Raw genomic sequence first — 20,067 nt, forward strand, 5'->3', positions numbered from 1 at the left:
CAGAAGACTTATCATCTACCAAATGGCATTCTCACACATGCTCTTCCACTTTCTTCTCATTTACAGGAACTCTGCATGTTTCAGCAATGTCTCTCTCTATTCCCAGCTCACCATCAGGTCAGGGATGGCCTAGAAGTTTGTGAGTACAACAGGTGCCAGTCCCTGGCAGGACTATCTGCACATCAATAACTAAGGATAATGTGAAATCTGCATCTTTCCTGAGGAATTACAGGCCACCAGAACTTCAGCCAGCAAACCTGCAAAAGGGTGCACATTGCTGATGATGCAGGTCTGGTTCTGGCTTTTTGTTCAGGAATTCACCTGTACAATTGTAACTGCAGGATCAGGCTCGTCAGCCATGAGGTTCAGAGAAACTGATGCTCCTGTACTTCCCCCATAAGTCAGCATGATGTTGCCAACTGTAGTTCACTGTAGGCAGGATGTGGCTCAAAGACCACCACTTAAGGAAAGCAAACCCAAACACAGCCACCCACAAAAATGAAATGAAGTAAGAAATCAAGTCCTCCCTCAGTCCTTCCATTCTCATCTAATGTTTTCTTTATCCAGCTTCACCTTCAAATTTCTCTTGAAGTCTCTCTTAAACATTGCTTTGCCAACCACAAAACAATGCATTCTCTCACATACACAAACAAAAACTTAGAATTATTTGTTTCATAGAAGAACACACAGGCTGCAGAGGGAAGATGTACCATTCTACTGCAAGAGACGTAATCCTAACTATTACTGTGTGACATGCTTTCCCCACTCCCACTGGTGGGTACCTCTTGACTGTGCAAGGCATGAGTACAAATGAAAAACAAAATATTCAAAACAAAAAGATGGACAACTTCTAACAAGATTTAAGTTTAAAAGTCCTTATGTAGCCAGCAGAAAAAACATATTGGGGACTGAAGTGAAAGGTATTGATTGAAAGCCATCAAACACTGAAACATTGCCTGACACTATGCAGCACAGTACAGTCACCAATCCTTTACCCAGCTCACCAGTGCACAGGGCCAGGCTTAAGACTTCCTCACTTGAATCCTGCAACAGGCCAGCTCAGTTCTCAGGAACAGAACCGAGTAGCAGGCCTTCAATGCATGTGCCTAGTCCTGCCTTGGGGACCCTGGGGTTTCAGAAGCACAGGACAAAGCCCCTCCCAGGAGTGAGGGTGGCAGAAATCTTCTTGTTCCTACACCTGTGTAAGAAGAGAGCGATCCCACAGCCGGGAAGCAGTTAGGGGCATTCCACAATATCTCAAAGCAGACAATTTGCTACACACATAATGCCTTTCAGAAAGAAAACATGATAAACCCTCAAACAAAACACCACACAGCCAGAGGGAAGACACCTTCCCACTTTCCCTCAGAAAGGGAAGGTGTAGACAGGGCTTGATAAGCTTCTTGTCAAGAGAGCTTCCACTTGCATTAAGTTCCATAGATCCCATGTTGTGCTAGTCCACTGAATTATTTTTATCTTTGCTGAATGAGGCTCTGTGACATTAAGGGTCAATAAAATGCTGCTTCTTACTTTCAGCATTTGCTACATTTTATAAAATGTCTTATTTAGAGACACCCACGTGAAAGATTTCTGACAATAAAAATTCCATGCTTCCTAAGCAACTGATTTTCTTAGTGTAGCCTCATAAAATCCTGTTAACTTTCCTTTCCCTCGCTAAAAATTGAAATGTTGTTGTACTAGGTTTCTTTGTACTCAGATATGCCTGAAGCCAGTTTATTTTCACATGCTGAATTGTCCACGCTCATAAGGACTTGCTATTACATTATGCATTTGTGTGCTATAAAGGAAAAACACCAACACTGGAAAGTGTCAAAACCATGTTTTTCCTCTTTGTTGATTAATTTTTTAGGTAATTAAATTTATTAGAAATAATAAAACACTGCTACCATTGTGAAAACACTACAAATAGGTCTACACACAGGCATTAAGTAAAGTGTGCTTTACTCCTCAAATACACCTCCAATTTTTACATCAAATTTTTATTTTGAGTAACAAAACACCGGTAAACAGCAAATGTGAAAATCTTACATATGTTTACCATTTCTAGAAATAAAACTACAGTAAGCAAGTTACTCTACTACAATACTCCCAGAGTGCCAAAGTAGTTGCTTCTGTCAATTCCATGTTTTATAAGAAAATCAGTTGTCATTTTACATTAGATTATGAATATGAAAAAATAATTTAATTGTGAAGAACTATTTCACATTAATCACATTTTAAAAACATCACTATGAAGAATCATTTTCTTCCTTGCATTAACTTTACCAAGTTAGTATTAAATAAATAGGGGTAATAAATACTGCAATAAACAGCAGTTTAAATACCATGTTTACTGGCAAAAGCTCTTAAGTAAGCTCTCCTCCTACTTTACACTGTCTTGTCAATAAATATAACCAAATTGTAAGTCAGTAACTTCACAACATTCTGAAGGTGGGATTTTTTTTAAACAGCATTATGAATGAAAGTGGAGTATTGGCAGAAGATGTCCAAGTGGCACAGAATTCAGTGAGTCTACTCACATCTCAAGAGAAGCACTTATCAGGAAAGTTTCAGAGCAAGGGGAAGGACACAAAACTAAGGAGTCAGATGCAGATTTTATTCCATTCCCTGCTACTGCTAACCTGCTAAGTGACTGCAGGAAAGCCTACGCTCCTTCGCAGCTTTTTATCTCAGATGTCTAAAACTGGGAAAAAAATGATTGTTCCTGATCTTGAGGTGTGTGATTACAGTATGGCTTGTGTACTTCACCAAACAGGACAGAAGTACATAAATAAGGCAAGGCCTACAATTGCCAATTATTAATAATATCACTATTCTTGAGAAAATAACATGTGCTTTTTTTCTTTTTCAAGCAATGCAAAACAGCAGCCCATCAAGCCATTTTTAAATTCAGAGTAATCCTTAGGCTGGTTCAGATATTACCCTTTCCAAAACTACCCAAAATGGTAGGAGTCTTTTGTGAAATTCCCATGTCCACCAGGACCACACTCACCCCATTACTCTCAGACAGAAACACTGTATCATTAGTGATCTTCAAAAAAACCAAAACCAAAATAATAAAAAGGAAGTAAGTCCTAATAATCTTTTGACATGAAACTGAAGAAAAAGGCTTCTGGCAATAATACTCCAGGAAAGGGATGGTACAAGGAAAAGAAATAACACTACAGAAGTTAGAAAGATGACTTTAACCTATTTCTTTTCAAGAATATTTTGAAATACATATGATAATAAGTTCAATCCAGCTTTATAGACCCCTAAAAAATAATGAAAACATAAATTTTGAAGTTTACAGTAAGCTACAACAGTATCTATACTGCTTTGAAAAACTTAAATCACTCATGAAAACTGTTCCAATATAGAGGTGCCATATGATTTAATGATAGAGGGAAGTACTGTCACTCTCCATTTAGAAGTGACCAAGGGACAGAAGGCTATGCTTCTAAAAGTAAAAACCTTGGAAGCCATCAGCAGGCCAAAGCTGTGCTGCTGATTCCACTGGTGGCCACAGCAGGCCATCATCATGACAGGGCACATGAAGTCCAACTTGGGTCCAAAATTTGGAAAGCAGCTTCTGGTTTTGACTACATCACTTGCCAGAGCTCACAGAGACACCCTGCAACACACTCAAAAAATAAAATGAGAGTTTTACTTCAGCTCCTATTTTAATTTATAGTACCTTCCTCCACCAAGGAACCGCCTTCGGATAAAGAGGGGGATCTGAGCACTACACAAGCCATGTACTGTTGAAAGAGAAGCAGCGTCCCACCTCCCAGGCATCCAAATTTCACTGCAGGTGTATTTACAAACTTCACATCACAGCAGTGCCTTGCACACCACAGGTCTCATCAACCTTACCTGCACCTTTTCCACCACCGCATGCGGTGGAAGAGCACCTCAGCCCAGCTCATTCAGTCAAGTTCTCCTCTCTTCACACCACTCTTTCCCCAACTCTGTGCCAGAGGACTGCCCTGCCTAATGCCATGTTCATGAGCTCCAGAGACACTGCGCATCCTCAGCCCCTAGACCATGAGTGGCAGCAACCTGGAAGAACTTTAAGCTCTGAATGTGGGCAATCATACCAGTGAATTTAACAAGACTTGTCATCTGCTTCAAGATATTCACATGCTTACAGGATTGCCAATTACAGAACCACTAATTTACGAACAAAGTGTATTAAGAGTATTCCGGATGAACAGGAAAAACATTAGTTATAAAATAATGGCATGATTACCTCTGATATTTTATGTGGAAAACTGACATTTAATGTCTTTAATTATTCACACAACAGCTATGAAAGAGAAAGGTTTTCTTCCTTGAAGGGAAAAATAAACATGGACAAATTCCTCTCACCATCACTCCTACACTCCTTTCCTAAATAAACCTCCTGCAGAAGCCAATGGAAGTTTTGCAGGCAATAAGCTTACAGCAAGCAGCCCCCAAAAAACTCCAAAGGGTCAAGGGCAAGCGTCTTAAATACTCTGAGTTTACCTCCACACAGAAACCAGTTACGTTTCCGCTAAATTACATGCCTGCTTGACATGGTTTAGCAGCTTGCTGTGTCAAGAGGGACAGTAGTGTGCAACAAACTTTTGAGAGCTTGGGCCAATTTTTGAAACATCCACAAGGCCCCCTGCAAAGCAGCTCATCACCTTCTATCTTGTGACACACCAGCCCTGCAACGGCACTCACCAAGCAAACCAGAACTCCTGTATGTCAGGACTGAATGACTAAAATCCAGCCATGAACAGTTACTTTAGTGAGAATGTGTAACAAAAGAAATCTTCCCTTTCACCAAAATAAAAACTCTCTAAAGTAAACAGAGATTTCTAGTCATGGACAAACCTAACAACACCTCTATTCTCACCTTAACTAGGCACATTATTTTCATTGCCTTTTTTTTTAAGCTACAAGGAAACTTATTTCTTCTCTTCCTCCAAAGCTCCTATTATGCTTTTTTGGTAAAAATGGTACCTTACCCTTTTCTTTGTTCAAGCCAGTTCAACATCAGGTGAGACATACATTTAGCACAATGCACAAAACCAAGGTCCCCCAAGTGTGGGAAGATTATGATCACCACTTCACTGCCAGATCGACATTCCATGCATCCGAAAGACTTCATAACAAAACTAAAACCAGATAGTGACTCAAGACCTGAGTCAAGGTCTCTGAGCTATTCTTGTTCAGTATCCTTTACTATTACTTGAAATAAATAAAATGTCCATAGCACTTACAGCACTCTCATGTGGCTCTTAACTGAAAACACAGAAAATTAAGCTCAGAAATCAGACCATTTGTATTCAGCCCTGATCAACATTTTGAAGCCTATCTGCCAGTTTTGAATTTCCACAAGCATTTTTACTTAGAAAAAACTTGCAAAAATTACTCTTCACAGAACACAATCCTTGTCAGTAATACTATAAAACCAAAAGCAATATTCTCCTATGCAACTAGTTTGTCACAAAAAAATTCAGTAATTGAATTTGGTGTTTATACTCTGAGACCTGCACATACTAACCACATCGCATACAAAATCCAAAAACCTGAAATTTGAGTGTAAATCTGCAGGAACTGGAGAACAGCAGAATTCTCCCTTCAAACCAACTGCCCACAGTGGTTACCCCAGCCTTAACACTAGCTTTGTGGTTATAATATCATACCAGAACAGCTGCTCCCAACAGCCCCCTTCAAGTCAGCATGTTTGGGACCGTCATTTATCCTATGTCTGCTATACACTGCCTGCAAAAGGTCAGGAGTATGTTGTTAATCATTTGCATTTATGAGTACTAAGCTTACCCCAAATACATGTCCTGTCTTGTTTTTAATTATGTGCAGAATAGTACCAAGAAGATATGCTACCTCCCACTTCCCATTTTGGGCCAAATGCAGGTCAGTGACAGCATGGGCAATTGTATGAGAAGTGCTCCAAATGCCACTCATTTTATGCCATTTTTAAATGCGACCCCAAAAGTTTAGAACCTCTTCTTTAAACTACCACTTCTACTTCAGCTTAAAAGGTGTCAAACCCCTCAAAAGTTATCATAACTTTTCCCAGCATGCAGATTAAAAAAAAATTGCTGTGTACCTGAAAATGTAGGAATACTAGTAAATTAGTCACTAAGATACATATTTTAAATTGATTGGTATCTGCATTCATCAATGCCAAAAGTAAAAACAGTGATACAGAATGAGCATGGATGGAACTCTAATTAGCTCTCAGTTTACGTGTTAAAACTGAAGAAACTCCTGTTGCATCAGCATTACAGTTCTGCTAAACTTGTCATTGATTCTCGACCTTCAGAGTTTTCTAATTACCTATTCAGTTTACATTCTCAAACTTTTCTATCACTGAATTTTAAAAGGACTTTACATGCTCATTACATTTTCGACCTGTCTGTTACACTTTGCATATTCTAATGTTACTTTGGTCTAAAACTTTTGCCCTAAGTCAATCAGCTGGTTGTCTTTACAAAGTTTAAGGGAAAAAACCACCACTAAAAAAAAAATAAGCAAAGAGAGCTCCAAATATGCACAACCTTTTAATTTCCAGGTTACTTGGAGGAACCCCTACATACAAACTTTGTATTCTAGCAGTAGCTATTAGCACCTGGAGAAGACATGTTTTCTGAGGTGCTAAAACCAGAACAAGCATCTTCCTCATATAAAGTGGCAGCATGAGGACCTCTATCTTATCAACAACAACCAAGTTCTTTTTTCATGTGTACAGTTCACATACTTACCCAGAAAGGCAAATGGAAATTACAGACAGACGAAGATGAAGCTGTCTCAAAGTCTTTGTCATGTGATAGTGACCTATAAAGTATCAAATAAAGGCACATCATCAGCACACCATGATTTTACAATATTGCAACTCACCACATCGCCAACAAGAGGAGAGATCCCAAAACTTGAAACTTGCTTCCTCCTCACCCCCATCCCAGCTAAGCTGTCATTAAAACAAGATGACAGTCGCAGGAAACCGTAAGGAGCAAACAAAAGATGCACCGTGTCTTTAGAGGGCATTAGGAGTGGGCAAATGGAGCAAATCATCTGAGTGTGCATCAGCAGGGTGGGTTGTTCTTCCTCTGTCTCTCTCTCTCTCACACGGATGCATGTTTATGAGCGCGCACAGACCCACATACATACACACAGAGATGCATCACGTAATTATTTACACGCACACACAGTGATACTCGCATGTACTATCAAAATAAAAGGCAGAAAGTTGACCACCATCTGCAAGGAGGCATACATAACAATAACCCCCGGGAACTTACACAAGTGAGCGATCAATCCCCGCGCGTGGATAAGCCAAACAACGCAAAAATTAACAAGAAGAATAAGCCGCCAGACCGCAGGTACGAGAACGACCAGGGGAAAAAGACAGACAGACAGAGCGACGGACGAAGGCTGCAAGGCTGGAGCACAGTTTCAGGTAATGCCCGCTGCCCCCCGGCAGAGCCCAGCCGAGCCGCCCGGAGTGCTGCGGCCGCCCAGCCGCCCCTCCGCCACCGCAGCCCGCGGGGAGCGACCCCCGGCCGCCGCGGGGGGAGCGGCGCTCGCAGCCGCCGCCCGCCCTCCGCCCACCCTCGCCCGTGCAAAGTGTAGGGCCACCGGAATCCGGGCTCCGGGGTGGGGTGGAAAGAAAAGGTATTAAATATGGAGAAAGATCGCCGTGACCCAGGGTTTTCCCGTCTCCCCTCCTCGCCCCCCGCCCCCGGTCACCATCAAGTTTGCATCCTAGTTACAAAATGTCGATCTTGAAGGCTGACAAGACACAGGGAGAGGGGGAGAGAACGAGAGAGAGGGAGAGAGTGAGTGAGAGAGAGAGACGAGAGAGTCCATCTTGCTTTGAGGGGGGAGGAGAGGAGCAATAATGCAGCGCATAAATCTCACCCTCCCGGGGGAAAAGTCTGCACAACACCTTTGGGGGCGGGCGGGCGCGCAGGGAAGGGGCGGCGGCGCGGGGGGCTCCCCGGCCCTCCCAGCTGCCCTCCCCGGCGGGCTCCGGCGAGGCAGGCTGGCAGCAAACACCTCCCTGCTGCTCCCCTCCTCCTCCCCGCGGGCCCGGGCGATGATCCCGCTGCTGCCGCCGCCGCTGCCACCGGGGAGGAGGTGCCGCCGCCGGGAGAGCCCACATGGAGACCGGCACCCCGTCCCTGCCCCGGCGGCCGAGCCGGGCCCCTCCGCCGCCCCGCCGGGTTGCGGGACTTGGACGTGTCACCAGCAGGACGGGCAATGGTTTCGGCGCCCCAGGCCCGAGTGACCACCGCCGGCCTGGCGGCGCCCCGGCCTCCCCGCACACACTCACCTCCGCAGAAAACTTTTAACCGCGGGCCTTCCCCGGAAAAAGTGGCGAATCCGCCCCGCACACGGTTAAAGCCCCGCGGCCCCCCGGCTCGGCTGGCGGCGAGCGGGGGAGACCCGGGCACGGTCCTTCCCCGCCCCGGCGGGGAGGGAGGGAGGAGGCAGCAGGCAGGGAGGGAGGGGGCGGGCAGCCGCCTGCCGGTGCCTCTCGCCCCGCCGCCGTGCATGTCGCCTCGGCGGCTCTCGCATCGCTTCGTTTTACCTTCCTCATTCAGCGGCGGCAGCGGGCTGCCACCGATATTCCTAACGCAAACCTGCTGCCGTGCGGCGCCCGGGATTAACGCGACTGCCTCCTTCTCCCTTGCCTCCAACCCTTCCTTCCCCGTCCTCCTCCTCCTCCTCGCAAACCCACACTGGATCGGCTGTCCTCACATCCATGCAAGTTTCATACATTGCAAATAAACCCGAGAGGAGGAAGAGCGAAGCGCCTGGCGGGGAGCGGGGGAGGAGGAGGAGGAGGGCTGCTTTCTGTAATTTACCAGCGACCCGATCTCGCAGCAGCAAATAACAGCCGAGCACCCATCCGGCTCCCGGCGGCCGAGAGAGACCCTCCCGAGGCAGCCGCCCCCTCCCCAAGGCGCCCCTCGCCAAGTTTTCTGTCATCGCGACCACCCAATGTCACAACTTACCTTCAGAAATAGGACTTCGCGCGGCCGAGGCCTGCCGCCACCTCCCCCCGGCCCCCGCCCGCCTTCCTCCCTCCCTCCCTTCCTCCCTCTCCACCTTAAACTTATTGACACAACATAATCCCGCATCCACGCGAAACTCCGGCAGGGCCGCCCGCCAGCCCGCCCCCCCGCTGCCCACCGGGGCCGCCGCCGCCCCGGGTGCATCGCCGATGACTACCGGAAAACGCACAGCCCAACTCTCCGGCCGAGCCCGGCCGCCGCTGTTGTTGTCGGGGTCGGCGCCGGGGTTTTTCCTCCCGCTCCCCGTGCGGCCGCTGGATCGGCTGCTTCCCCCTCTCCGGTTTTATATCCCCCCCGCCCTTTCTCCCGGCGGCGCGGAGCCCCCCAGGCCGGCGGCAGCCGATACCGATCCGCGCACTCTCCCCCGCGCCTCGCCGCCCCTCGGGATGAAGTTTCGTTTCTGTCTGCCGCGATTTCCCTGTCAAGTCCCCCCGGAGGAACGCACCGAGCGGCGGCCGGTGGCCATCCCTCCTCCTCCTCGCCCTCCTTCCCCTTCCTCTCTCCGCCGCTGCTCTTGCCTCTCTCTGTGGCGGCGAGAGGTGCCTGGTTTCAAACGCAGCCTGGCACTGGCTGGCCTACCCCCGCCGCCTCTCGGGCTCAGCTCGCTGGTGTTTTAAATGCCCTGCGCTGTACCGCGATCCACTTGGCCCCCTCCCCGTCACATACCCCCGGTCACCCCTACCCTGCCGGCCGGGCGGAGGGCTGGCGGCACCAACCCACCCGTCCTCCGCTGCCCAAACTTTCAAAACGAAGGCAGGGCTGGCAAGAGGGAGGAAAAGTGACTGGGAGCCGCGGCAGCCGCCGCGCCGGGCAGGGGAAGCTCCGCGCCTCCCTCCCGTCCGCCAGCGCCGCAGGAGGGGTGCGGGGGGCTGCGCCGCCACTGGGGCGCGGAGCGTAAAGCGTGGGGCGAGGGCACCCCTTTCCCTATCTCTCCCTCCCTGCCGCTGCCCATCTCCGCCCGCCTGCCCGGTGCGGGTCTGCTAGCGGGGGCACTCACCTCGGCGGGGTGCGCACCGCGCCGCTGGGCCGGACGCGGCTCGCAGCGCAGCCCCTCCGCCTCGGCGCCCGCGGAACGCGGCTCCACACAGAGCCATGCAACCCGGGCAGCGCCACAACACTCCCCGCGATATAAGGCGCCCCGCCATTGGCCGGCGCGCTGAGCGACGGGCCCGCCGGCCACTCAGCGCTGCCGTTACACCCGCGGCCCGCGAGGGAGCCGCCGGCGCACACACTGCCCGCACACACACACAAAGATCGCCGCGCTGCCCCTCGCAGGGTTCGCGGAGCCCCCGGCGGTGGTGCCGGAGCGGGGTAGGGAGCGGGGGCCGCCCGGGGCAGCGCGGAGCCGTGGCGGCCACAGCGCCGGCAGCCACTGTCCATTGGCCGCTCGGGCAGCGCCGCGAGAGTAAACTACGTCTGCCCTGGGCAGTGCCGCGGGGTAGCGGGGTGCGGGCTCGGCCCGGCCCGGCGCACCCCGAGCAGCCTCCCGATAACTTACTCGGCCGAGTTGGGCGAGTTTCATTCAGAGGCCACGGCACGGCGAGCCAGAAGTTGCGGGAGGCAGCAGCGCATCCGCGCAGCCCCTGCTGGGGCAGTAAACACGGGCAGGCACCCCCGCGGCCCGCGGGCGGACGGGCCGGGCCGGCGCTGCCCCCTGACCCGGCGAGGGGGATTCAGGCAGCGGCGCCGCGCGGGGATACGGCGGAGCTCCGGGCGGTGCCCCCTGCCGTAGGAATCCTCGCCCAGGCGTGGCGGAGAGGCCCTCACCGGGCCAGCATCGACAGCACGGCCGGCTTCACATCGGCTTCCCATAGAGATCGCTCTGTTGGCAGAACTAGCCGAGTATAACGCTGGGGTCCGCGCCACGCTCCGTGTCCTGCCCGGTCCTCTGCCCTGCACTCGCGGACCGTACCTAACACATGGATGTGAAATTCATTTGAGAATTTCTGTGGCTGACGGGCTGATATGCACAAAGCGACAGTGTGAGGCCAGCAGCTTTTGTGTGGCTGCATGGCGATTGTGCTGATGGGTGTTGGAAGTGTAGTCCAACTTTCTGGGAGAAGCTCCCTACCACCACAGAAATGAAACACAGTGTGGAAGCATACAGCGTACACTGACCCTGTGTATTAAAGTTCGCGAGGGCTTGAATATATGCAACGTGAGACCCTCATGGTTTTTACACAGAAGACACATGGCATTTATTCTTAGAGTTAGGAAGAACTAATTTTTTTGTGTGGCTCTGTCTCTAGGCAGGATGCTGACTTCCAGTCAGCAATTGTGATATTAAAAAATAGTTCTAATAAGAAAATAATAGTTAAGTTTATTTAATAATAAATTAAGAAATAATAGTTTATTTAATAATAAATTAAGAAATAATAGTCATAATAACAACGGAAATGTAGTCATTTTTTTTCCAATAGGAAAGCAATGTTTGTGTTTCATTTTGACTTTACACATCCAAGGATGTTGCAGAGTTTATTCCATATGTTCTTAGTCCTGTGCTTTTTTCCAATGTAATATGGTTAATTTCAGCATCTTTCCATGGCTTGTCTACTCTTCGGTTCTTCCCCAACCCCTTTTCTCAGTATGGCAGAATTATGTTAAATAACCGTGAAATAATATTTCTTATGTCTGAATAATGCAGTGCAGTAAAGTATAAGCTCATATTGAAAAACTAAATTGTATCCATGTTTCTGAAAAAGCATTTTAAATTAGCCTGCACATTTTTTCTTAAGATGTGACAAAAGTATTGTAAATGCCCCACCCTCTTGTTTATTGTAAGCAGGGGTGTGTTTGTCAGTGCCTGAATAATATAAAAAGAACAGCATAAACATATTCTTGTAATTAATGCATTCTACTTCAGTATTTCATTTTCATTGCTAAGAAGGCAGAGCTGACCATCTATCCACTGGAAGTCAGGTGCATGTCAGGTGTCAGAGGCTGGGACACTGGCAAGTGAAGGCACACACATTTCATTAGTCACATATAAAAAGGTTGGCCTAATTTTTAGGCAGAGCTTCCTCCTATCATTTCCAGATTGTGCAGTACTTTGCAGTAGTGGGTAAGCAGCATCTTTTCTGTATGCATAAACAGTTGCTGGCAAGAGTAAGAGGCCTAATGCAGATAGTTAAAACTTCCATGGTGTAGTTTCTTACATGTCAGTATTAGTGCTATTAGTGTCCTGGATTCTTTTAGCCATATTAATAACACCACACCATGGAGCCTCTCATACCTCTTCATTGCTAAAATCCTGTCAAAGCAGGTAATTACTGAGCAATATAAGTGATGTAGGCACTTGACAGTATACATGAACCTCATTTTAAAGGTTGTTTTATTTTGTTGTTAACAGATCTCTCTATTACACTTGATACCTTTGCTGGCTCTTTCAGAAAAGAGGCCAAGATAAGGACACCTTGCATGTAATGTAGTTTTTTACAGCTGTACAAAATGGATATACAATGCTCCTAAGTAGAACAATTGTGTTTTGTGTCTGCTTCATACAGTTACAAATGGCTTGTGAGTTAGTTGCACGGCAGGCCACCTATTAGGTCCGTAGAAGCACAAGGATTTTTTCACCCTCTAAGAGAGATGAGTAAGCTGAGGTATGCTAGTATGTTCAGAAAACAGAATGTTTGCATTTCCACTGCCTTTGATTTATTCTGTCCATAGTGAAAGAGAGAACTGTATTTTCTTGGGTTGTCAATACAGGACCTTTTGCCAACACTGAAGTCATGAAGAGAAGAGAGGGAGAGGATAGTAAATATTTCTGGGTTTCTATTTTTTTTGTATATGATTTCAAGCAAATTAATCTCTTTTTATGCCCACTTGGAGATACTTTTGGCTTTCATCAGCCACTGTTATCAAGAGTTTTGAGGTGTTAGCAAGTGTCTCTGAGGAATTTTTCAAGGGACAGCAAGACAGCAAGTGCTGAAATTTTTTTAGTTGCTTGCTGATTAGTATTTTAGAACTCCACACAAGTTGCATTTCTAGATTTTTCTGCAAAAACTTGTGTCATCAGATGGGACTTTTCTGTCACTTGTGTGTAATTCGTATTAGTTTTTGAGAGTGATGCCCTGACCCTACCTTGTGGCAGGCTCACATGGGCTGCTGTGCACAGCCAGCCTGCACTAAAGTCAGTGCAGTTCAGCTCAGATAAAGCATTCGCTCTGTTGCATGCACAGTGGGATTTGGGACAAGTTGCACGTCCATGGAATTTGTGTGAGTTCATCTGGGTTTGCCTGCTTTGCGCTCAACTGGCAGCAGAGTATCCCCCTCTCAACTGCATGTCCCCTCCTAATTAACCCATGGCACACCATGAAAGACGTGTCTGTGGTCTATCAAGAGAGAAAAAATATTTCCATTCACTTTGTTCTTATTTAGGGATAACAGGAAAAAATAGTAGTATTAAAATAAATAATAGCAATTTATACCATATATGTATATTTTTAACTCCCCTCCTTTGTGACCTGCCATGGAGCTCAGTAGTGTTGGGGAGGGAACCGAGTTGGATCCTTAATTACCATCTTCTCTTCTTCTCCTGCCCAGGGCAGAATCTACCTGCTGCCTGTGGAACTGACCTGTCCACTGGTAGCTCTTCTGGACTGAGGTAGATGTGTGTTCCATGGCCAGTGTAAATTTATTCCCATAATAAAAAGGAAGCTTGGACTAGCCAGCTGCAGCCTGAGCCTGCAGGCCCTGGATCCCTTTGAGCTGCTACCATGGCTGACTACAAGTGACGGTTGTCATGTGAGCGGGGAAGGAAGGCCATAAGGCAACTCTGGGAGCATATGCTTTATCTGCGTTAAGCTTTGCACACAGCCTGGGGAGAAGCATGGGGAAGAAAGGGTGAGGCAGATGCAGCCTTATGGAGCATGTCCCACCTCTGTTGTTTTTTTTCTTGTGGCCTATGCCCACCCACAGTCCATGGAATAGCATGGCATCCTCCAGGTTAAAAAACACTGGAGAAGGACAATGCATTAGTGGGCCTATTTTCCTTCCCAATGCACTTGTATAACATGGTAACATTAATAGCAATTTATGTGCAAGCAGTGAAGGGAGGAAGCATTTTAGCTGAACTAAAGCTGCAGAATATTCACTGCAGAGTAGGAACAGAGCCACAGGATCAGTGCAGGACAGCCATTCTTCAAGAAGCACACTTCTAGGAAGTCTATTGTTCCAACCTCAGCTCCACTTTCAGTTTCTTGAGAACTCAACAGAAGTTTGTTGCAGTCAAAGAAAGGGCCAACTTGTTCTGTTGGTTTCTCTGTACGAGGACAGTTATACTCTATTTCTTTGTTCCTATTCCTTACCTCTGTTCTTTCACAACATTAAAATAATCAGGGTACTTTCTTCATAATTTTGAGATTCTGCTTCTGAGTGTTGTTTTTCTATACTAGTGCATCTAGTTATCTAATTCCTACTGTCTCCTATCAAGTGGTTTGTTTGGGTTTTTTTTAATGCCTCTTTTTACTGGAGGAGCATTAGTAACTGCAACCCTTTAACAGAACCAGACATTAAGAGCATTAGATCCTACAAGCAACCTCTGGCCTAAGCTGCTACCACTTTCATTTGACAAATTAGACACAAGAGTAGGAAGGAGAACAGACAGGTGAATGACCTACCAGGAGTCGCACACTTTGGAAGCAGCAAAGTCAAAAATCAAATCTGAGCTTCTAAATTCCAGTGCATTGTTGCATCCATTTCTTTCTCTGCTGCTCTGAGATTTCTTTCATAGTGCCTCCCTTTATTAGAAAAATATAACGACAACTTGAGGAACAATTTACCATTTTTTCCTGTTTCAGAAGGAATGAATAATAGGCTAGCCAGAACATCCACATCCATTTGAGTCTATCATCTTTGTAAAAACCTCCATCTGACCCTGGAAGACATATAGGTATATGTTAAAATAATATATATTAGCTAACCATTTTAGTGTACATGAAGTATACAATGTCGAGAATAGTGAAGCAATTGTCTGCTAATTGCTAAACTCAGTAGATTTTTCTTGTCTTTATACAAGTATATTGCAGTACAAAAATATGTAAATCAGGTCAGACCTGCCTGCCTGATGTTGTGTAGCCTTTTGAGTTAGTCTAGTGCAAGCAAGTCAGTTTCCATAGCCAATGACATACGAAAGCAGTGGGTCTGTCATTCACACTCAGTAACATGGGATTCCTTCCCTGTTAAAAGTGCGGCCAAGGCATAGCAGCTTTCCCACAATGCCACACTTCCAATTTCAACAATTCTGCTTTAATCCTCATGTAAACTGCAATAATATTTAACTGCTTTGAGCATAAAATGTAATTGGAACTCATATTTCAATTTTAGATTGTTTGCCCCTTATTACATTTTAGTGCCATCAAGTAGGTTTTTTCTTCTTCCACCCATGGGTCTCTTTTTCATATTTCTGCTTCTGGTATTATTCAAATATTTATTGTTTTTGCTTATTATTCCTTTTCTAAAAATGTTCATGGTGTTTTAAAGAAACTACATCTTTGTTCTAGTGTCTTTCTTCAACCTCCAGAGTACCACCAGAGACCTCAACGCTACCTCACAAATATGTATTTACTTCTGTCTAGAAGAATGAGGACAATCAAGGAGCAAAAACTTCTTAGCCTGGTAGCGCCACTGCTTAGCTGAAGAGGATGTTGTTGAGTCTGTGCTTGACAAGTGCCAAGTGCCTGTAGTGATTCAAGTGAATGAGCAGCATCCACTAGGTCCGAGCATGAATCCTTGTAGCTTGGTGAGCTTCCCAGACGCTTGTCTCACTGCCCCACTGCCACGCCTGGAGTTATGCTCATTCTGAGACCACAGCATGCTTTTTTGGCCACACAGTGTTGCTACCATTTGTAAAGTAAACAAAGCAAGTGACCATTTGACCCTGAATAACAAGAGCATGCATTAGTCATTGTACTACTCAAAGACAAGATATTTGACTCTTGTTATATCTAGGGAAATACAGAGCACTGCAAATGTAGCATTATGGATCTTGTTCATCTCTGCAAGAGAGAGGAAAGAGGCAGAGATCAAAATTTTATTCCTTCAGGTGGTGGCTATGTGACACAGTGAAGACAGTGGACACCGTGAAGAAGTCCTGGCTCAGCTCCTAACAAAGAGAAAAAATCACCCAATCCAGAGGAATGCAAAGACAAGGATCCACATCTGGTGTTTCCTTTTAGAAGCATTGCTTTTGGAATTAAAATTTTCAGCTTTAAAGAAAGATGTTGGGTGGGGGGCAAAACTGGATGGATCTTGAGGCCTTCTAGAGAAAAAAAAGGAAGGAATAAAAATTCATGTCTTGGACTAGTGACACCTACTATAAATATTCTTACAGGATCAAGGCTGTGCCCTGCTTCAGTGCATCCAGGTGAGAGGCCTTGTGAGAGGAAATTAAATCAGAACGTTGCATTGTTTCTGTCCCACTAGGTTCAAATGGAGAAGAAGGTGAAACTTTAGAAGGGCACTTTCTCCTGCTCCTCCCTGTTCCAACATGAGAATTGTTGGCAGACCAGCCTGTAAGAACTAGCTCTTTTGGAAATATATGATGTGCCTTCCTGTGTGCCTTCTTAATGGGGCTTTTTCCTGAAGTCAGCAGGTTCCTGTGGCTTTCCCCAGTGCCAAGTGCTGCAGTAAGGAAGATACTTTACTCTAGAAAGCAGGCAAATTCCACACTGTCTTTCTGTCAGCCCTACTTGGTTTAGCCCTCAAACACTGGTGCTAGATGTGCATTTCCCCCGTTCTGATTGTCTGCAGCTCTAGCTCAAGTGCTTGATTGTGTTGAAATCTCTGTATCACTAAGAAGTTAAATCCTTCACTGGTTGTAAGGCTGTGTCTCTTTATAATTTTGTAAATGTAAGTGGAGCTGATCCATATGTTAAATTTTAACTCCATCAGCAAAAAACCAGTTTGATAGTACTAGGCCATTTCTTTTCAAATTGTGAGTTTTGTAAGTTGCTGGTTTGGAGGGGTTATATTTATGTCTGTGAAGGGAAGGGGAGGTAGAAGTACCTATATCTGCATGCAAAAGTTTAAATTTTCAAATGATTTCAAATTTAGGCATTTTCATGTTTCAAATTTTAAAAAAATCCTTAAAAATGCTCCAACCAGAAACATAGCATTTTCATGGCCTTCAATGTCAATTTTTAACAAAAAATTTTGAAAAATAATCAGTCCAGGATATCACAAGTGATCTGTTGTCTTTTTTTTTTTAACTTCTAGCACTTTGAAAAATCAGTGGTTTTTGTTGCCATGTCTGCATTTTTTTCAAACTGAAAATTTGAAAATTTGCCTAGTGGAAGGCATGCAGAGATCTATGGTGAGATTTATGGTCTGTGATGAACTGGGTGTTCATAAAGAAACCTTAAATCTGTGCCTCTATTGAAGTCCTACTGAGAAGAACTCAAGTCATGCATGCTCAGCAGTGCTCAGATTAATAATTTTTTCCCCTTCATTCTTAAATTTCCACATGACCGTTGCTTCCACTTCACTTTTTCTGCACATATTAAAACCTTATTTTTAAAATTACTAGAGCTCCTTACGTTAAAACCTAGGTCCCGGGTAAAGGAAGGTTTATATATCTTCTGTTGACTTTGAGGGAACTGTTCATGCATATGGGCTTAAGCCTATGCATGATCTTGGTTCTTCCAAAAAGATCTGCCCAGAAACAAGTGACTTTGTCCTCAAAGGTCTGTCACTTCTTCATCTTTGTTGTGAGGCTGGAGCTTTGTGTTGCGACACACTTCTTGCTTCAAAACTTTACAGCTGGTGAGCAAAATCCTGGCAGTGTGAAAAGCAGTGATAGAGCTCATTCACTGCTGCAGAATCTTCTCTTGCTATCATGAGTTTGTAAATACTTGCCAGGATCTCTTATTTTGCAATACAGATGGCAACAGCTAGAGAGAAGACCTGGTCTGAGATTTCTCATTCAGCCAGTGTTACATACCAAATTTTTGTTAATGGAAAGAATTGGGGATTTAGTTTGTGTAACATTTGCTTATATAGCTTTAAGTTTATTATCATTTTTCTCGTTGTGCTTCTGAGTGCTTGTATGCAGTGCTCTCTTTGCTTTCACTATTTCATAAATAAGCCTGAAATAAGATGCTGAATTGTCCACAAAGGTGAAGCCTCTCCCTGGCTGCCCCCAGAAACTCAAAGGCAAAGAAGCAATGCTGTGTGAACCCATTCTAAGAGGGCTGCTGTACTAAACCCTGAAAAAGTTCTTGGAAAGGATCACATTCATGTCAATCAATGCAGAGCAGTCCCTGAACTCTGCGCTTCTGCTGGCATTGGTACAATTTAGATCTCAGCATCTTTGTATCCTCACATGCAGGTGTAACAGGCATGTGTAGATGAGTGGAGCAGAAGCTGTGACCATGCACCCTCTTCTGTTTCCTTTCCTTACCACACAGAGTGTTGACTGCTGTGGGAAGTGTTAGTTCCTTAAGGAAAAATCCTGCTTGCATTTTATATCATACTTGACAGGAACCCCTGCACCTTACAATTTCATTAGAAATTTTTCTTATTTCTTATGCAACATGTGCCAAGCAGAACGTTTATCTTTGTTGAATTGTTTGAATTTGCTATCAAAATAAGTAAATAAAAACATTAAGTGTAAATGACATTTCCCTATGGACATTCTCATAAAAACAAACAAACAAACAAACAAATGTGCAAACAAACAAAAAGCAAATAAAACCCAAGCAGCTGTCTGGCAAGAGGAAAATTGTATGGGTAAAAATATCTGCTTGCTTGATTCCACATGCAGCTGTTTTTCAGGGAATGGAAATGCTTCATTGTGGAGGCCTCTAACCTCATACAGGCAGAACCTGATTACACGAGGCTGGATTGTGGAGCTGTAATATGTGTTGGCAAGCACTTTCTCAGCAGGTACAATGACATAAGTAAATGCCCACCAGCACAGAAAAGGTCCTCACAGTTCCACCTGCCTGTTGATATACTTACAGAGCTAATACTGGACTGAACTCCATTGTACACACAAGTTAACAAGCAGAAAGAGCTAAATACATGGAAATGGGGTAAGCATGCAGGTCTGAATACAGATTATTGCTGGGGTAAATTCAGTTACACAAAACATACATTCTTCCAGCATGTTTGTTGGGTTCATCCCATACACACAGGGCTGAACATGACCAAAATAAAACATTTTTTTCTAATTTTGTGCCTTTCAAAATAGGAAAGTGCATGGATTAAACCCAAATATGTCCCTGAGGATTCAAACATTTTATTGGCAAACCTATTTCCAGAATGTTTTATCATGTTTTTGAAATGGGGCAGGGAAAACAAAGACACCATTAAGATATGGTGTACACAAACAGAAATGTGGACTGAAACTATTGGACATCAGTTGTGGTTGGAAAAAAACTTACTGGGAGCTAGGACAAGAATAACTTCAGCTATCTGCTAGTTTAATAATTTGAGATGTCTTACAATAATGAATTCTTGAATGGAGTATCACCAATCCAAATGAACTGGCAGCAATGGCCTCAAATCAGTGCCAGGTGGGAGAGCCTTGTTCCACGGGTGCCTCCCTGACCTGCTTTGAATGTCAGTGTCTCTACATGGTTCAGCACCAGGGTACAGCACATACCTGGGAGGCTTGGGCTTGCATGGCCCTTGCTAGCAGAATGGCTGGAGAATAAGACCTCTCCTAACATTCAGGTTAGGCCAAGTCTGTCTGTAGTCCTGTAAGAAAGCAGCTTTTAGGAAAATGAGAGTGCAAGGGCCACCATATGTCAAAACCCTGTTATTGAAGTAAGTAGTTCGTTGCTAGGTTTTTTTATAGTTCTTCTTTTGCAAGTGTTGCCTCTGTATTAACTTGGTTTGATTTCTGATCAGAAGCATTGCCCTCCAAGGGAAAAAGTCTTGCTGACTGTTGATATGTTGTGTTTTCTGCTGAGTTGTTCCATCACAGTAGGAAAGGCTGGAACGCCCCTTGTCCTCCAAGACACATTCAAGTAGGAATATGGGGCACACT

At 45.3% G+C, this 20,067-nt stretch overlaps 2 protein-coding genes across 9 annotated transcripts in view; one reads left to right on the top strand and one right to left on the bottom strand.

Annotated features, from left to right (window-relative positions):
* The window catches only part of BBX (BBX high mobility group box domain containing), a 149,193-nt gene extending 139,000 nt beyond the window's left edge, over positions 1–10,193 (bottom strand). The window contains exons 1-2 of one of the 8 annotated variants that reach the window (XM_054627799.2): positions 10,072–10,193; positions 6,759–6,831 (exon numbers count right to left, since the gene is read on the bottom strand). Coding sequence is in view for 4 of the 8 variants with exons in the window: in XM_077174389.1 (XP_077030504.1) it covers positions 6,759–6,831; positions 8,330–8,552 (296 nt within the window). In the remaining 4 variants the exon portion in view is untranslated. Of the gene's footprint in view, positions 1–6,758; positions 6,832–8,329; positions 8,890–9,243; positions 9,312–9,519; positions 9,693–10,071 lie in introns of those variants that run through there. The other 7 variants (XM_077174393.1, XM_077174394.1, XM_077174389.1 and 4 more) reach the window with 7 other exon arrangements.
* Positions 7,118–20,067, top strand: part of LOC129133887 (uncharacterized) — a 306,814-nt gene continuing 293,864 nt past the window's right edge. Inside the window, exon 1 of the mRNA XM_077174395.1 lies at positions 7,118–7,453. Within this exon, the coding sequence (XP_077030510.1) occupies positions 7,216–7,453 (238 nt within the window). The 5' untranslated portion in view covers positions 7,118–7,215. The remainder of the gene's footprint in view (positions 7,454–20,067) is intronic.

The sequence above is a fragment of the Agelaius phoeniceus genome, chromosome 2, assembly GCF_051311805.1.
Source record: "Agelaius phoeniceus isolate bAgePho1 chromosome 2, bAgePho1.hap1, whole genome shotgun sequence".
Classification (NCBI taxonomy): Eukaryota; Metazoa; Chordata; class Aves; order Passeriformes; family Icteridae; genus Agelaius; species Agelaius phoeniceus.